The following is an 18,205-nucleotide window of genomic DNA, read 5'->3' as shown; positions in this document are numbered from 1 at the left end:
AAATTAAAAGAAATAAACATTTGAAATATATCAGTCTGTGTGTAATGAATGAATATAATATACAAGTTTCACTTTTTGAATGGAATTAGTGAAATAAATCAACTTTTTGATGATATTCTAATTATATGACCAGCACCTGTAAAAATGCCAGCAATTAAACATCTTTATGCTTGCCATCTGTTCACGTCTTTGTTAATTAGTTAATGAGATTAATTGCCTCTTTCTTCATACTTGAACCTCTAAAGATGTCTAAAAGAACGCTTCAAAGCAGCAAGACGTGTATCTGTTGTGTAAATCTAATAACATGCACTGGCCCTACATGAATAGGTGCAATTCAGACTTTAGCCGTTAGGTGTCTCATTTGTTATAGTTTCACAAGGTGTTTCCATCACTACCACGTGCATGAGAGCAGATTTGTCTGCTGAGTACTAACAAAGACTTTGGTATGAAGTAAAATGATGCCAGCTCTGTTATCAGCATGACTAAGCCTCCATTACAGCCTCTTGATAAACTGGTTTGATCACCAGTATTTTTTTTTTTTTTTTTTTTTTACTTGGTTTCAAGAAGCATCAGAATTATAATCATATAAGATGTGCAGAATATTACCCTTAAGACATTTGCAAACATTAATACTATACAGTTTGTTTTCTGCTCTGGCTTTTAATGGGTTTTATAAAACAATGAAACAGTTGTCTTTTGTGAAGCTTGGGACCATTATCAACATTTTACTTCATCTGCAAAGCATTTGACATGTGTTCACCAAGAGCTTAAGTGTTGAATCATTGCTCTTTTAAAATGAAGTGTTGGCAGGAACTGACAGGATGATGCTTGTACCAACTTCAAAGACTTCTTGCAAAATCCATCTCAAGTTCTTATCTAAATTTAATTATGCCTAGAAATTGAATTAAGCAAAGGTAATTCCCAGTCATAATAACTTTAAATGCATAGAATGTTGTATAGTGTTTCATTTCAATGTGACTGACTGACACCTTTTTAATGGACATCTGAGAGCCAAATGTTCACTTGCTGGAGAGCTGTGGAATGAACTTGTTTTGTGTATGTGTTCACAGAAAAGCTGATTCATCCAGGCCTTGAAGAATGATCTCATTCCTTCTCTGCTGTGTGTCCTCCCCTCTGTCTAGCTCTCTTAAAGAAACAACCGACGCTTTTTAAATCAAAACAAGGACCTCCCTTTGGCTGTGTGGCCGCTGTTGGAATAATGACACAGTGCAGTGGTCCGGCCTGAGCTATTGAAGAGCATGCTGCCTGCCGTTAACTACAAGAGCAGGAAGTAAAACAAAAGAAAATAAAAATATTTCCATTTATGCTCTCAGAGGCTAATCAAGTTATGGGATCATACCGGATGAGAAAATGTGAGGAAAAGCTCAACAATGCATAAAAGCAATCGTAATGTCTAATAGTTGGTCTGTTGTTATATTTAGAAGTAAGTGGGAGTGATTTAAATCTGCAGTTGGCTTGTTTGGTGACAAACGGCTAAAACATCCAAGCAAAAGTGACTCTTAAAATAGGATGACACTGGGGAGGGAAGCTGGATACTTGAGTCTTCCTCATAAGGATCGTTTCTGATCCACTAGCATTAACTACTTTATATGAAGAAGACACATTCAAAGTACGTAGTTTGACTTTGACCTATGGTTGTTAAGAGTTGAGTTTCTGAAGACAGGCTTTCAATTGTCCTACAGCCATTGAACTGATTGTTTAAAGGAGACAAATGAACGCTGATTAACATCATGATGATGTCTTCATGTCTGTCTTTTGTCTGCCTATTCAGAATGGTCCCTTTCATTTGCTGATGACCAAGACCATTGGCAGAGCAGTTTGAGTGAGCCTGGACTGTTTGAAGCCAAACAAGAACAGAGCTTGTTGGATAGGCACATTCATTTAATTTGACAGTCTTGATTAAAGTTTGGCAATGAGAATTTTTGGGGATACGAAATAGAAAAATTGAGGTTCTTGAGCAAATAAAGTGGCCAATGCTTTCAGTCCTTCTTATATTAATTTTTTTTTATTAAGGAGAGATAGGCCTAATATTAAAGCTCTACAACAATTTTTACATAAGTATAGTAAGAATGTGGTATTACATTTTTTATGAAGTTTATAACACCCAAACACATGTATTTGTGACATCACAAATATTTATTTCACGGCTCTCTGGAATACTTGATTTTGATTACTCAATCGCAACATTTTTACCGTAGCACGTCTCCAAGTCAAGATTACTCCGCGGCCTAGATGTTTCATGAGTTAAAATAGCTAGTTTGTGCTGTTTTGCGAATTTAAACGGTTACCACCACAACAAACTATGACTAAAATGGTCTCGAATGCCTTCAGTATTAATTTAAATATATATGGAAAGCATAAAAATTTTGAGCGCAGACTAGAAGTTACAGTTAAAGCAACAAAACGAAAACTTTGATCGGAGGAACAACGAATAGAAGCTAAGAGATATTGAACGATATTGTAGCTAAATGTGTTTTCTAACTAGTCCACGATAAAACTAACCTGAATTGCAGATATTTCTACATAAAATAATATTATGTCATTTGTTGATGTGTTCGTCTTGTAGCTGGACCGACTGTTTTCAACATTGATGGACTATTTTTCTTAGCGGAGGCTTTAAGCTAACAAGCAGTTCATGTATATTACAATTAAATATATAGTATTTCAACAAATTACTGTTTAATGTTAATGTATTTATTTCTTTATTAAGTAAAAGTAGTGTAAATAAGCGGAAAAATGTACAGCCAATCAGTCATGGTACAAGACCTCTCCAGTAGTCTGCAAATTATCTTTACATTGGCACTGATAGTTTGCGTTCACTACATCTAATCAAGCGCGCGAGCTGATTTAAACAGACAGGCAGCGCGTGCAAACAGATATTACATGATCAGTGTCGCGCTGATTAAACCTAAACGACTCTTTACAAACATGAAGCAATCACAGAATGCCTACTGTTCCCATCAACGAACATGCAAATTGGAGATAAATGATAAGCAAAAGCAACATCCTTGTTTCTATTTTCGCTTGACTGACTGACAGCAAAACAGTAACGGTATTTGAATAAAAATAAAAGGTAATACCAGTCGAATGTCAGATACAAATATAAACGGTTTGGACGTTAGTAGTGGCTTCTGCAATTGAAACAAAGGGGGTGCATTGGAATAAAGTTGCCGTTGATCCTCTAATGAGATGTAACTCAATGTATAAGCCACTGCAGCTCAGCGCGTTGTGCAGGAGGCGGCGCATAGGACTGTCGGATCATTTCCAACTGACGAAGATTATTATTAAAGTGTCCCAGTAGACCGGGGCTGCCTTCCTGCCTCAGTCGGCCATGCGTCCTCCGAATTGGTATGAACGAATGAATAAACGAGGCGTTGCGGAGCGCTGTTAGCCAATGCGGGTGCTTCTCACACACACTAAAGCGCGTCGAGTGGGATAGTATGTCGTCGAGCTGTCATGTAGGCTACTGATAATTGTCATGTTTCTGTTTCGGTCTGGACTTCCATAGGGGAATAAGTAATCGCGATGTGGCCATTGAAGGAGGCGGGTATCTCACAGACATCCGGAATCCATCGCGGAATCCCACAGCTGCATCGCGGAGCTGCGAGTCAAAGCGGCCCGCTTTAGGAGCTCCTACCGCGCGTCGTTATGCCATTCCCAACGCTGTTTATGGAGGATTACTGTACGAGACAGTCGTGCGTCATTTCGTGCCTTGATTGATACACATTTTCCCATAATATGGCCGATCAGAGCAACATTCAGTCTGCCGCTTCCAAAAGCATCAGGCCGTTTAAATCCAGCGAGGAATACCTGTATGCCATGAAGGAGGATTTGGCTGAATGGCTGAATACGCTGTACGACCTGGACATCACGGCGGACACTTTTATGGAGGGTCTGGAGACCGGCTGCGCGCTCTGTCGGCATGCCAACAACGTGAACCGCGCCGCCCACGAATTCAAGGCGAATTATCCAGATGCGGCGCTTTCTTTGCGGATACCCAGCAAGGACGTGGTCTTCCAGTCGAGGAACGTCATACCGGGGTCGTTTTTGGCCAGAGACAACGTGTCGAACTTCATCGGCTGGTGCAGGCAGGAGCTCTGGATCAAAGATGTGCTCATGTTCGAGACCAACGATCTGGTGGAGAGGTGTAACGAGAAGAACTTCGTGTTGTGCCTGCTGGAGGTGGCTCGCCGAGGGGCCAAATTCGGCATGCTGGCCCCCATGTTGATTCAACTCGAGGAGGAGATCGAGGAGGAGATCCGGGACCAGGAGAACCTGACAGAGGTTTTAGGGGAGTCCCAGAGCCCGCCGAGCAGGACGTACAGTCGCAAGAAAAGCATCGGCGAGCCCGACCCAGAGCTGTTGGCCCGCTGGCAGCAGCAGCAGAAGAGAGTCCTGCTGGATATGCGCAACCTGGACGAGCTGGTGAGTTTGACAGCTGTCAGAATACAAGCTCAGGTTCATAATAATCGCAACTGTTGGGTTATTATTATTCTGGAGAGAGAGACTACAGAGTGAAGGCAGTGATTCAACACGTGTTGCATTTTAATTGTTAAAACACATCAAATCACCACATAATGAATGTGTTACAGAAGATATAATTAGATTTTCTATCAAATCTAGATTTGCACTAAATAGTGGCTCTACATCCCAAAAGTCAGCCTATAGCACTTGTCAAACTCTGCTCCTGGGAGGCCAGTGTCTTGCAGAGTGTAGCTCATAAACACCTGCCTTGAAGTTTTTTGTAATCCTGAAGACCTTGATTAACTGGTTTAGGTGTGTTTAATTAGGGTTGGAGCTAAACTCTGCGGGACAGGGGCCTTCCAGGAACTGATTTTGATGCCCCTGGCCTATAGGAAGAACACTAGTGCAATCTCATTGCACTGATTCTTGAAACATGAGACAAAACATGGCAGTGACAACTTTACCCAGCATTAGTTTTTTAAAATAGCAAACTTTACTTTCTGAAATGATCGCTATAATGTTCTTAACATTTCTTTTGATTTTCTCTGGCCCTGTGCATTTTGGTCATTCGGATCACAAGTGGACAATGCTAAATACAGGTGTAAACTGGGTCTAAAACGGTTTGAGCTTGTCCACTATCGGACCACTTCCAAAGGTAGTCAAAAACACATTTGACCGGATTGCTTCGTAGTGTAGACACTCATGTGGTCAAATGTGTTTGAACTGCCACAAAAGACCGCCTACTCTCCGCCTACTGACCTAATGCGAAAACATTATGGGAAGCGCGCTAGCCAGGCGGGATGTAAACTTTGCCGGCTGAAGACCCAAGTTTGGTTTGAAGATGAAAAACGTACCAGGCACAATGTTCTCTCACCATTCCTGATTTCTAACACACATTCAAAGGGTTCGGCGTGGTCTTGCTGCTATCAGAGCAGAAAGAAAGCTGATGCTCTTTGTGTTTTTCCGTCATCTCCAGGTATTTTGTCCATTAGATAGAAAGATCTGAAAAAGCCCAGATTTACCCGCCCATAGAGCCTCTTCTAGAAGAAATCAGGACAGAAGTTGTTGAAAGTGGCCAAAAGAGATGGATTAAAACACCAGATGTAAGCAGGAAAGTGTTTCCCTCGTCTACTTGTGATCCTATCAACCAATATGCATCATAATACCAGATGTAAACAGGGCCTCATATAGATAACTGTATAGTCCCTCCCTATATCCTATAGAATCAGAATAGACATTTGTGAAAACATTTAAAAGTCATGCAAAATAGAAGCCAGCCTTCATTACGAAGTGCCTGTTTTCAATAATTCACTTGCTGTGAATTAATTAAGGTCACACAGCAGGTTTTATTGTTTTTGTTATTATTTTAAATAATTGTGCCTTTATTTTTTGTCACAACTACAACTATGTTTTAAACCCTTCATAATTAGTAAAGGAAATTAGTTTGAAACCATCTCAGTTCAGTTTGTAAATATTTCCAGTTGTAATAATTATAATTTTCACATAGTTTTGACCCATATTGAGTGAAAACACCTTTTGTGAGAAAATGTAAGCAGGAGGTTTTACCCCAAACTGTAGAATACCTCTGACCTTATTGAATATATTCATCCAAAATGGTCTTGTGAGTGGATCTTTGTGTTTGTTTGTGTGTAGGATGAAAGGTCAGAGAGTGTGTCATTCATTTATTTTGGTGTGTGACATGACATCTAAGTCTGCATATTTTCCTTGCACCATGGTCATGTAGCACATTGGCGGTCCATGGCATATCTCACCTACGTGTTTCTTGAGGGTGAAAGGTTGTTTCTTTAGGATCAGAGATATTGGATCCTGGTCTGTGTTATTGAGTCTGCTATCAATATGAAGTTTGGTAACTTGATCATTTTTCATTAAGAATAACAAGCATACTAGGGGATTTATGTGATATAATTGCTTATAGGATAAAGTCCTGATGTTTGGCAAGATTATCAGAGAGTGACTGATGAACATGTCCTTGTTATTTGATTTAGCTTCTCCGTCACAACCGGACGAAAAATATTGCTGTTTCTCAAAAAGATTCTCTTTCAGTTTGCATTGTGCTTTTGCCGGTCCTGACTGTGTCCCAGTTACTGTGGTGGTTATTTCCCTCTAAAAGTCCCTCTTTTCACTTCATTTAATTTCATCACTTAAAACTGTCAACAGATATATCATGCCAAAGATCAATGTTCAACATGCTCAGCTTACATATAAAATTGAGTTGTTGATCTAGTGTTGGTCCATCATAGAAAGAGCCAGCACCTTTTTCCCCCGAGCGTGAACTGCTAGCATCAGCATAAGTTCAGGCGGGGTGAAGAAACAGTGGATGTCAAGTGCTGTTACATCAGGAATTCATTCCATACAATTTGCTAGCATTTTTTTACTGAATGTAAGCCTAATATTAAAGTATATTAATAGAGACATTGATTTATCTGGTGTCTGGCAGTGAAGACGCGTTTGATTTGTCCCTTTTTATGCTTGACCTTGTCTGGATTGTCTAACACAGCTGCTAGTGATCTTATCTCATGAACCATGTTGCCGAACAGAGCGACTGGCTTTGTCCTGCAGAGACAGGGTGGATTCAGTGACGGGCAGCAAGTCCAAACATTGTATCACCCTGAAGCTTCAGGACATACTGGAGCACTCAGCAGAATTCATCTGATCAAACACTCCCTCTTCTCGTCTTCTTTAATATATCACCTGTCCTTTGAAATTCTATGATTTCTCACAGGCTTTGGTCTCTGACAGGCAAGTTTGGACAAAACTTTATTTTGATTCACAGTTAACTTTGTTGCCACAGTTGAGATGTGTCATGCAGCCACTTATGACTTTTGTTTAGGTAAAGTACACTTCCACACATGTGCATTTAGACTTCCTCTATATATAAAAAGCTTGTTGTTTCATTGTTTCAGATGTTGACATGCATTTTTTTTGCTTTTCATCATGATATTTGCTGTTGCACTTTGCTGATTTAGTGTTGTTACATAGATACACTAAAAAAAGTCAGTTAAACTCAAAAAATGGGGATCAGTTATCTGATGATATTGCTGATATTTAACTGTGCATGCTCAGCAATTTTTGCATTTAGTTTTACATTTTCACATCATGTAGCACTTACTTAAAGATGATCTTTAATAACACTGTTAAATGTAATCCTCTATGTTTTTAAGACAATATTATAGATGTAATTAATTTTGGTTATTTCTCAGTTATTGGCCATAATATGAATAATTATTGGCTTACTGGTATCAGGCAGAATTGTAATATTAGTACATCTCAACAGAGGGTATGCATGTGACTTCACCGTCGGTCAGAGTGACTGCGGTTACGCCGACCGAGTGGCAAAATGACTGACCGGCTGCATTGGTTTTCAGCGTGAATGCCACGCTGAAAACACATTCAGAACGGGAAAGAGCTTTGCGATTGACTGTACAAATAGATCAAGAAATCTGAGGTATATTTTTACAGACTGCCGAAAGCTAAAGAAAAGAGAAGCAAATGGATCGCTGCAATTGACAGAAACAACTGGACTCCAGGCAGCGAAATGTGCATTTGCAGTTATCATTGTGTCAATGTATTGAACTTTGGGGTAAAAACATTCCCTATATATTGTATTGTTATATATTATATTGACAACTCATCAATTATTTATAAATATTTATATCATTCTGCATAATTGGGTGTTTTTAAATAAACACTGACAAAAACTACAAGCTTTAGGACTGGATGATATATATAACAATAATATAACTGATAACCTGGATTTAGACCGACCTATATTGTATTTTTATAAAGCGTTCACAGGCAAATTTGCTTTATGTATTTCCCCAGCTTCGAAATCAGGCATATATAAATAACAGGAAACATGATTCATGTCGATATCCATGGATTACTGGATTATTTGTAAGTTGTAACACTAAGTACACTAGTGTCGGGTCCAACCTTTAGTTTAATTGTTTGTTTTACTCACATTTTTCGCAGTTTCCCTTATTAAATCCAGCCATGCAGCAGGCTCTTTTGCCACTCATTCTGGCTGAGTTCCGGCAGGAAAGTGACGTCAATGCATATCCTCTATAAAAAGTGTTTATTGTGGTAAAAATGGAAGTTCCAAACCTGTATGACTTTCTTACTTCTGCAAAACACAAAAGTTGGCACTTTGAAAAATGTTGGGATTCAAACGGTTTTGGTCATCATTGACTTCCATTGTATGGACCAAAACAAAACAAACAAACAAACAAACAAAAAAACAGAAAAATGTGTTACTATGTTACTAAGTTACTACTACTAATAAGTTACTATGTTACTACTTTTTCAAAATATGTCATGTAGGTTTGAAAAAACTGAGAATGAGTAAATGACTACAGACTTTTCATTTTCGGGGCAAACTATCGCTTTAATTGTATTATTTACTATAACTAAATCTGTAACACTTTACAATAAGGTTCATTAGTTAACAACATTAGTTAACATGAACTAAGAATGAACTGCACTTATACAGCATTTATTAATCTTTGTTAACGGAAATTCCAACATTTACTAATACATTATTAAAATCTTGTTAACATTAGTTAATACACTGTGAAGTAACATGAACAAACAATGAACAACTGTATTTTCATTAACTAACATTAACAAAGATTAGTAAATACAGTAACAAATGTATTGCTCATGGTTAGTTCATGTTAGTTAATACATTAACTAATGTTTAACTAATGAACCTTACTGTAAAGTGTTACCACTAAATCTGCCTGGCTACATTAGATTACACCAGCGAAAGATGATTTTAAGGGTCACATCAGGTAAAATTATCCCCTTAAGGAAACAAGTGACATATTCACACTTGCAACTTACATCATGGATTGAATTTAGCATCGTTCTTGCCTTGATTATTAAAATATTTTTTCACTGATATACAAATACAGTTTAAGTGCTGTCTATGTGAAGTGTGAATGCATGGTGAAATCCAGTCTGCTGGACTGATCTCTGGACAGCCATTTTTATCTATTGGATTTAATTTGTGTATTTTAGCTTGGTCATGATGAATTTCAGATTTTAATACTGATACACACAGACATCAAAGTCACTGTCAAAATGAAAGATTCATGATTGTAAAGTGAGTAAAAGGATGACCATGAGGATTATTCCACTTTGATCTTGTATTTCTAAAAGAGATTTTCATGGTAACCAGATAGAAGACTTTTACGGATGTGCTCGGATTTAGTGTTGGCAATCCTATTCATCCCTGAGGAATATGAAAGGTAGTTTTGCCTGATCCTCATCTTCCATTAGTTCATCACACATCCACAAACACAGAAGCACACACATCCTACTTTCTAAAAGGGTTTAATGGTTTGAAATAACATTCATGCAGTATGAGAAAAGCAGAAGTGTCTCTGAGATATGAGTGTATTTGAATTACACAGCTATAGTTCCTCTTGATTTTCTTAGTTACAGAAACACTGATACAAATACTCCTCTGCACCTCTCCATCTAATGTTACTCATGATGAGTTTGGCTGGGATTTTCCACTGTTTAAAGGCATTGTGTAATGTTATTTAATATAGCTTATTCCTGCTAAAAATGTCTAGTCACAAAAATCTAAGAACAGCTCAAACTGAATTTATCCATACGGTCAGTCTAATGCTGTGGAACTCAACCCAAAGTTGAGGCAGAGACAGTTTTGCTCTGTCTGCTTTCTCAGGATTTGTCATTTGTTTGTGTAACGTCTGTTGCCTGTCTCAGTGCATTACATCACTCACTCATCATATAGTTGCACATATTCTTGGCTACTCTGAATACTTTAAATAGAAATGCAATATAATATACAAGTACAGTTAAAAAGTTTGGGGATTTTTAAATTGTTTTTTTAAAGATGTGTCTATTCTCTCCAAGGCTGTATTTATTTTATCAAAAATACAGTACAGCAGTAAGATTGTGAAATAGTATTATAATTTAAATAACTATTTTTTTATTTCAATATAGAAATGTGATCCTGTAATGGCAAAGCTGAATTTTCAGCATCATTACTCCACTCTTCAGTATCACATGATCCTTTAGAAATAATTCTAATACGCTGATTTGGTGCTCAAGAAATATTTCTAATTATTATCAATGTTGAAAACAGATGTGCTGCTTAATATTTTTGTTTAAACCATGATACATTTTTTTTTTATTAGAATACTTTGATGAAAGAAAGTTCAGAAGAATGGCATTTATTTTAAATATTTTTTGTAATGTAACATTATATAGATCTGTCTTACTGTCACTTTTAATTAATTTAGTGCTTCCTTGCTAAATACGTTTTTTTTTTTTTTTTTTATTGAAAGAGTGAAAGGTGACATAACATAACATAACATAACAAGAAGCCAATAGGCAGAAGAGAAGAAAAAAAAAAAAAAAAACAACAGAACAAAGATACAGAGATACATAAAGAAATAAAGATGCACACCTACCTATACATAAATATAAATGTCATCTATCATGTACTAAAGTGCAAAGGTTATTCCACAGCTTTCCAGTAAATATAGGAAAGATAGGTGTATATTTTAACAGAAAGTATATATATAATATACACACACACATATATTCATATACATACACATACCTATACATACATATACACATACATACATAGATACGGAAATGTTAATATACATGGATGCGGTATATACATTTTCTTTATAACATCTATTGTTATTAACATGGTACGCTCAGTCAATTTAATTATTTAATATAAAGAACGAAATTGAAGAAATAGGATGCTTGTTATTATAGTAATATAATAACAATAATAATAGAAATAATGAAACTAAATAAATAAGATTTAATTGATCTGTCTATCTATCTATCTATCTATCTATCTATATATATATATCTATATCTATCTATATATATATATATAATATGTCCGTAACACAAATGGTGTGGTATAACTTAAATATTTAGGTGTTTGTTCATATTTAAATGTAAAACTATTGTAATTGTGATGCTCCATCAACATGTACAAATATAGTCTGACAAATATCAGTTTAATCGAAACGCTGCGGTTGTTTTAATCAGTGCCTTTTTAAGACAGGAGAACGAAATACCAGTGTGCCGATATACCTTTTTTATTTGTTACACATGCTTTCATAAACATAAACAAACAGCGTCTTGTCAGAAATACCCAATGAAATGGCATCAAGGCACATGACCAGAAGGATGCCAAACAATTTCTAAGACATCAGTGCCTTTTTGTCTAACAGGCTATTTTCTCTCTCTCTCTCTCTTTCTCGACGCTCTCTCTCCCCACACCCTGAGGCCTTGACATTCTGCTTCATGGTTTTATCAAAAATGCACAACCCCAATATTCTCTCTCTCTTTTTGTTCCTCAGACACGCACATGCATGTGTACAGTACACATACACTCATTGTCCCTGCCCAGTGCTAAGGGGGGAAGGACAGAGAGAACTTGCTGCTTGATGGTGCAGTGCAGTATGGCTGCACTCCTCATTATGATCCAGACATGAATAATATCTAAATTTATATGGCTTGTTGAGAAGTTTTCTGCAGAGCTCCTTTATAGCGGATTCGACTTTAGCCACTTTCCCCCTGTTGGCCGAACGGTTTTAAAAATAAGGAACGGTTCCAGTTATTTTTCCACTTGAGCTTGGTTTGGCATGGCACAATTACAAACAGTTTTTGGCCCAGAATTCTATTTACAGCTATTTATATCTCATACCGGCTGTAAACTCTTGCGTTACCAATGCAACAATTGATGCATTTGTATTGTGTTCTAAAGAGCTCCGTTATCAGCCACGCCATGGAAAATGAAACCATATCCGTAATGGCTGTGCCGGATCGGAACAGAATGGAACGGTTAATCAACAAGAACAGTTTGGCCTGAAGGTGGAAAAGTGGCTTTTGTTTCATAATTGACGATTTTTGCAACATCAACACTATTATTGAACTGACTCAACGTGAATAACAACACTGTTGTCTTCTGTAGAGCTGCTTATAGCTGAACTTATAGCTGAATTGAACTCATTACTCTGTTCTGCAGAAAATGTAAAATTATCATTATCATCTTGCTGGAACTGCTTTTGACCACACAAGTCCCACGCTTGTTGTGCTCTAGAGTCAAAATGGAGAGATTTATGGAGGTGACTGCAATTCCCTAAAGGCTGAAAGGAATCCGAGGACAGTGAGAGAGGGAGGGAGACATAGCCCTGTAGAGGTAGAGGTGAATCGAAGGACAATGATAGCGGGAGAGAGGCTGTTATCACAGAGAGGTGGGGTTGAGGGAAAACTGAAAGCTTTGCAGCAAAAGATATGATTAAAAAAAGAAAAATGCAGAGTTCAGTGAAGAGAGTGAATGAGAGATGTGTGGGCGAGAGCGAAAGAAAAGAAGTAAGAGCAGCGAGAGAAACAGAACAGAGGGGAGCTGAGGACAGAGTAACGAGAACAAGATGGATGGAGAATAAAGGGAGCAGCGGAAAGAGTGAGGGCAGCTGGGGTGATGTGTTGCTCAGTGAACCTCATGGCAAGGTCGTTGTCATTGTGCATTTTCAAATTAGCTTTTTTATTATACTGATTTCAAATTTATTTTACAGTGTAGTTTCAAAAATTGTTTTAAGATCCAGTGTTTATTACCTTTTCATTTTTAATGTTGAAAACATTATATATTTTTCAGGATACTTTAATGAATAGACAGAACAACATTTATTTGAAATAGGAATCTTTTGTAACATTATGATTATAACTGTATTTATACAGAAATCACAATCATGGTAAACAAGATTGCACAAAAGGTGCCTTTGTAAGAGGATAAAGTGCCCTCTGCCATTTTCTACCAGTCATTGTGGTTTCATCTCTGATATCAATATCAGTAACCTTACTGGCATCACACACTAGATCGCTGTGGGATGTCTTCACCCAAACAGGTCAGGTTGTTCCACCATGTTAAGAGTGTTTGACTATTAACATGCCTGTGTTGTTTATTTTTGTGTTTTATTTCAGGTAGCGTTTCACTGTTTATAATTAGGCTAGTATCCACTATTTATAGTTTTTCATTTACCTTGCATTTATTACGAAAATCTAACGTAGGTGGAAGAAATGAGCTTTAGCAAAATAAAGCCTGCTCAAGCTTTCTCACTGGCACCATCAAGGCAAGCTCCACTCTGCGTCTTAGTTTGATTTTCCTATAAAACCCTGCATTATGGTTCAGTACATGTATTCAAAAAAGAGCAGGAGACGGTTTGCCAGAGGTGCTTGTACTGTACAGACTGTTAGACCCGCCTCTAATGGATTTTACACCAGAGAGATAGACAGAGAGAGAGAGAGGCAGGAAAAGTAGGTCATGGCAGTTTGTGCTGGGTCAGAATCACACAAATTGAGGCTTCACTGTGAGAGAACGTCTCTCACTCTCTTTTAAGTATTTCCCATATGAACTCATCTTTAAGTCTTTTTTCTTTTTATGGTCATGCAGATTTACACCTTTAATTTTGGCTGCCGTAGGACTCATATCTCTCTGTGGTGGGCTGCAGTATTCATCTATTAAAAGAGCTAGTGGAGTGGGCCACATGTGTCATTTTATACAGCACCTGTCTATGCTCAGCTTTTGTTTGTGTGCACGCATGTGTATATATTCATGTTTAACTGAGCGTGTGAAGATGGGTGCATGTGCGTGAATGTCTGTATCTGCTCAGTATGAAAGCTGAGTGGTTTCTTAACTCTGTTGGTGGCTGATAGAATCACAGCATGGATGCCATTCCTATTACAGTATGTGTTTGAATGGAATGACCTGCAAGTGCAGTGATATGAGCTATTGTTGGTTTTTGAACATGTATTATCTATTATTCTTTGATGTATGTATGTATGTGTGTGTGTGTGTGTGTGTGTGTGTGTGTGTGTGTGTGTGTTTGTGTGTGTGTGTGTGTGTGTGTGTGCAGTGGTGTAATTAATATTTAAAAAAAATATGTATGGGTCATTGATGAATAAGGTTTTTAAAAGTAAAAAAACATAATGGAGATATAATTAATTTTGAAGTTTTATTAAGTGTTAACAATGAGATTATGTGGTTTTTATATTCAATTAACACTCCTTTAGTAATTTTTTATAAGATGGACAAAATTTGTCACCAAAAAGTTATTCGGTTTAACCAAAATTTCGGTTTTACTGAATGACACTTTTGGTTATACCGAATGTTGATATTTTCAAACAAGGCTAACAGGCTGATATAGTAGCTAGCAAAAGGACAATCAAACATTTTATATTTAGTACAAGTATTTAAAATATTACAACATTTCCCATGTTTAATAGCGGTTGTACCGAATGACCTGATGTTTCGGGACATGCATATGAGCAAGTGAAAACATGAATTTTTCAAATAGTTAAAAGAGAGTTAGTTACTTTGCTTCATGACCATGTGATCCTTTGCAGGTGTCTGAATGATTTCCCATCCTGTCACATGATATTGAACGCATGACTTGATCCAAAATGGTTTATATTGGTTACTCCAAATGACATAAATGAAATTCATTTTTCCAGACATTCTTTCTCATAATAAAGCAACGACTTCTACACATAATTTTAATACCATTTTGCACCATGTTGATATGTGAAATGATATCGTGCCAGAATAATTCGTTTGAGCTTTTTTGGCTTTTTATCTCGTGTGCGTATCTTTCATGTTTTTTGATCTTAAAGATATTTTAATCACAAATTAAATGGCTGTATTGGCCTTTGGACGGTTAAACTGAATGACTTTTTGACACTTTAAAATCTTTAAAATACCTTTATATGTAGCAAAATATAATTAAAACCTTTTGGATTCAATAAAAGAGATCTAGTTGTACTACCTTATATACTTTGGATGTCATATCTTTGTTTTTTATTATTATGAAGGCCTTTGGACAAAAAAAATGACACGTCACGTCATTGACCCATAAATTATTTGTGATGATAATGTGACAAGTCAATAGAAAAGTAAGTGAACTAAATAAATGGGAAGCACTGAAGCAAGTAATCTGTAATCTTTAATCTTTATTTAATGTAATGAATGCCTGCCAATATGCAAGATTTTTTATTTTTATTTTTATTACTTCAAACATTTATATGAAACTGACGGCAAGTGATTTACAGTGGTGTAATTTGGTGTTGCATATATTAAAATGTATGGCTCAGAGTTTGCTCTTTCATTACTCAGGAGACTCACAGCAATGTTTCATTTTAGCAGCTTTTTCTCAAATGATTTTTCCTTTAAAAAAAAAAAAGCATGAATGCGACAACTGTTTTCATACAGTAAGAATAAAGAGTTATGAAATGTGAATAGCACTGCTCAAATAATTTGGTCTTGAAAGAATTTGATAAAAAAAAACCTCAATTGTCCATTTAGTCCCATTGCTGTTGTTTTTGGTCATATGCTAAATTAATAAAACAACCACTGATTTCTCATTGCAACTGACACTACAGTTGAGTTAAATATTTGAATAACTTAATGACCTCTGCATGTTTTTGTCCCTTATGTCCTGATATAGTTTTTCCATGATGAAATTTTACTATGTCTGAGATATGAAAATTTATTACATAATCTGTGCAGTAGATTGTAGGAAAACAGAGGGAGGAATATAGTGTCAAAAGTTATACAGCTGGAGAGATTTTACACCTGGTGCAATTTAGGTCATGTGAATTTTATAACATAGTCGTATGCCAGAAAATCACCTGATGTTCCTGGTACTTTTCTAAGGTTATTGCTCAGTGTATCTCCCTAAACTTAGATTGGTTTTTGTCATAAGGCCTCAAACAAAAGGACAAGTGTGTGATAGTCTTATGCTGAGGCTTGTGAGGAGAGCTTTCTTTCTTTAGTTCTTAGACAGGACACATATTTTTCTTTGCCCTTGAGCACAAGCCACAACAAGTCTTCATAGTGCACTTACTGGAGTTTAACCTTCATATTTCACCAGTTGGAGTTTACAAAATGGCTTACTTGACTAAACTTAGTCTTGTCATTTACAATTTGAAAGAGAACTTTTATCTTTAAAAGTTTATCTTAAGCTCTTTTGCCCAGTTATTCAAAGCAGCTGGTTTGTCTGGTTTGGTCTTTCTGTTTATGTGTGTGTGTGTGTGTGTGTGTGTGTGTGTGTGCGTGTGTGTGTGTGTGTGTGTGTGCTTGTTTTTCCTATGTTATGGGGACCAAATGTTCCCACAAGTATAGTAATACCAGTAAATTTTGACCTTGTGGGGAAATTGTTAAGGTCCCCATGAGGAAACAAGCTTATAAGGTGAATTCAGGTTGATTGGGACACTTTTTGCCATTGAGATGACTGGGGAAAAAGTGTCCCAATCAACCTGAATTCACCCTAAATCATATATAATTTTTTTTAATGAAAATGTAAAAATTCAGAAAGTTTTCTGTGATAGGTAGGTTTAGGGGTAGGCTTAGTGTAGTGTAGTGTAATGTCCCCATAATGATATACGTGAGTGTGTGTGTGTGTGTGTGTGTGTGTGTGTGTGTGTGTGTGTGCGTGTGTCGGAGGACATTTCAGTGGTGTTTTGATTTTTGATGCTAGAAGGACACTCATTTTAATTGAGGATGACAAATCAGATAAAAGATGTATGTGTGCATTTCCCACATCTTTTCCCTTTATCTGTAGAAGTATGCTGGCAAAGCACACTACTCTTTTGTGATACAGTCACCCGATCACGGATCACTGCTTGCTGAAACTGTAAATGTCATGAATGTCCTTATGTTAAAAATGCTTTTTCCCCTAATCTTTGGCTTAAAGGGATAGTTCAACCAAAAATGAAATTTACTTACTCTCATGTCATTCCATCCAAACCTGCATGACTTTCTTCCTTTCTTCTGTCAAAGACAAAATAAGATATTTTGAAAAATGTCCTTCTTTATACAATGAAAATCAAATGGGTTCAGTTAGATCCAATTGAATTTCATTTCAGAATGTTTTTTATTGGTTGAACTATCCCTTTAAATGAAACAAAGTCTCTTCTTTTGGTTGTTTAAAATATGTTAGGCTTGTAACCGACCTAGATTTTGGAATGATTTTAATCTTGGATATTAAAATCTGTATTTTATTAGTTGTATTTGTGATGTTGATCTTAGGTTGGTTTCAGCTGATACAGCTCAGTTCACCCCAATGTAAGATGCAAAAACAGTTTCTGCTGTGCCAGACTCCCCCTGAAACCCTGAGCAGTGTGTTACATTTAAGGCATGATAATGTTTAGATTGGAACCCATCCAGTTTCTATGAAATCAGATATAAACTTCTCAGCAAACAGATTCTTCAATTTTGCACAACTGAAACAACAAATGTTTTTCTAAGGTAGATTTTTTCAGACTTTGCTCAAATATTGTGTTTATTCAGTAAAATTTGTTGAGTATGATGTAAAACATTTTTAAAACACCTTCCCTTACAACAATTTGAACATGCATATTTCTCCAAAATATAATAGTTGCTACAATTATGGTGTCAGCCATCAGTGTCATCAGAAAAAAGCTCTAAATGCTTTTGTAAAGTGTGAATGTAAGTCTACCACTGTTTTTCACTTCACTCGAGTGTTTACACAGAACTCTTCTGAGACACTCAGTCACGCACTTACTGAGAAACGATTCGGCTATTCCAAAACAATCCACACCCACTGCCTTTTTATATCTAACCCGGAAGGATCCTGCACTCTTGACCCAGCTGGCCTTCTGCGTGTCACCTCTGTCA

The 18,205-nt window shown here is 36.7% G+C and overlaps 1 protein-coding gene across 1 annotated transcript in view; it reads left to right on the top strand.

Moving 5' to 3' along the window:
* The first annotated feature begins 401 nt into the window (after positions 1–401).
* The window catches only part of gas2l1 (growth arrest-specific 2 like 1), a 37,860-nt gene continuing 20,056 nt past the window's right edge, over positions 402–18,205 (top strand). Inside the window, exon 1 of the mRNA XM_051892591.1 lies at positions 402–4,446. Coding sequence (XP_051748551.1) covers positions 3,760–4,446 — 687 coding nt within the window. The 5' untranslated portion in view covers positions 402–3,759. The remainder of the gene's footprint in view (positions 4,447–18,205) is intronic.

The sequence above is a fragment of the Ctenopharyngodon idella genome, chromosome 5, assembly GCF_019924925.1.
Source record: "Ctenopharyngodon idella isolate HZGC_01 chromosome 5, HZGC01, whole genome shotgun sequence".
NCBI lineage: Eukaryota > Metazoa > Chordata > Actinopteri > Cypriniformes > Xenocyprididae > Ctenopharyngodon > Ctenopharyngodon idella.
The sequence above is the reverse complement of the archived record's forward strand: the minus strand, read 5'-3'. Positions and strand labels throughout refer to the sequence as shown.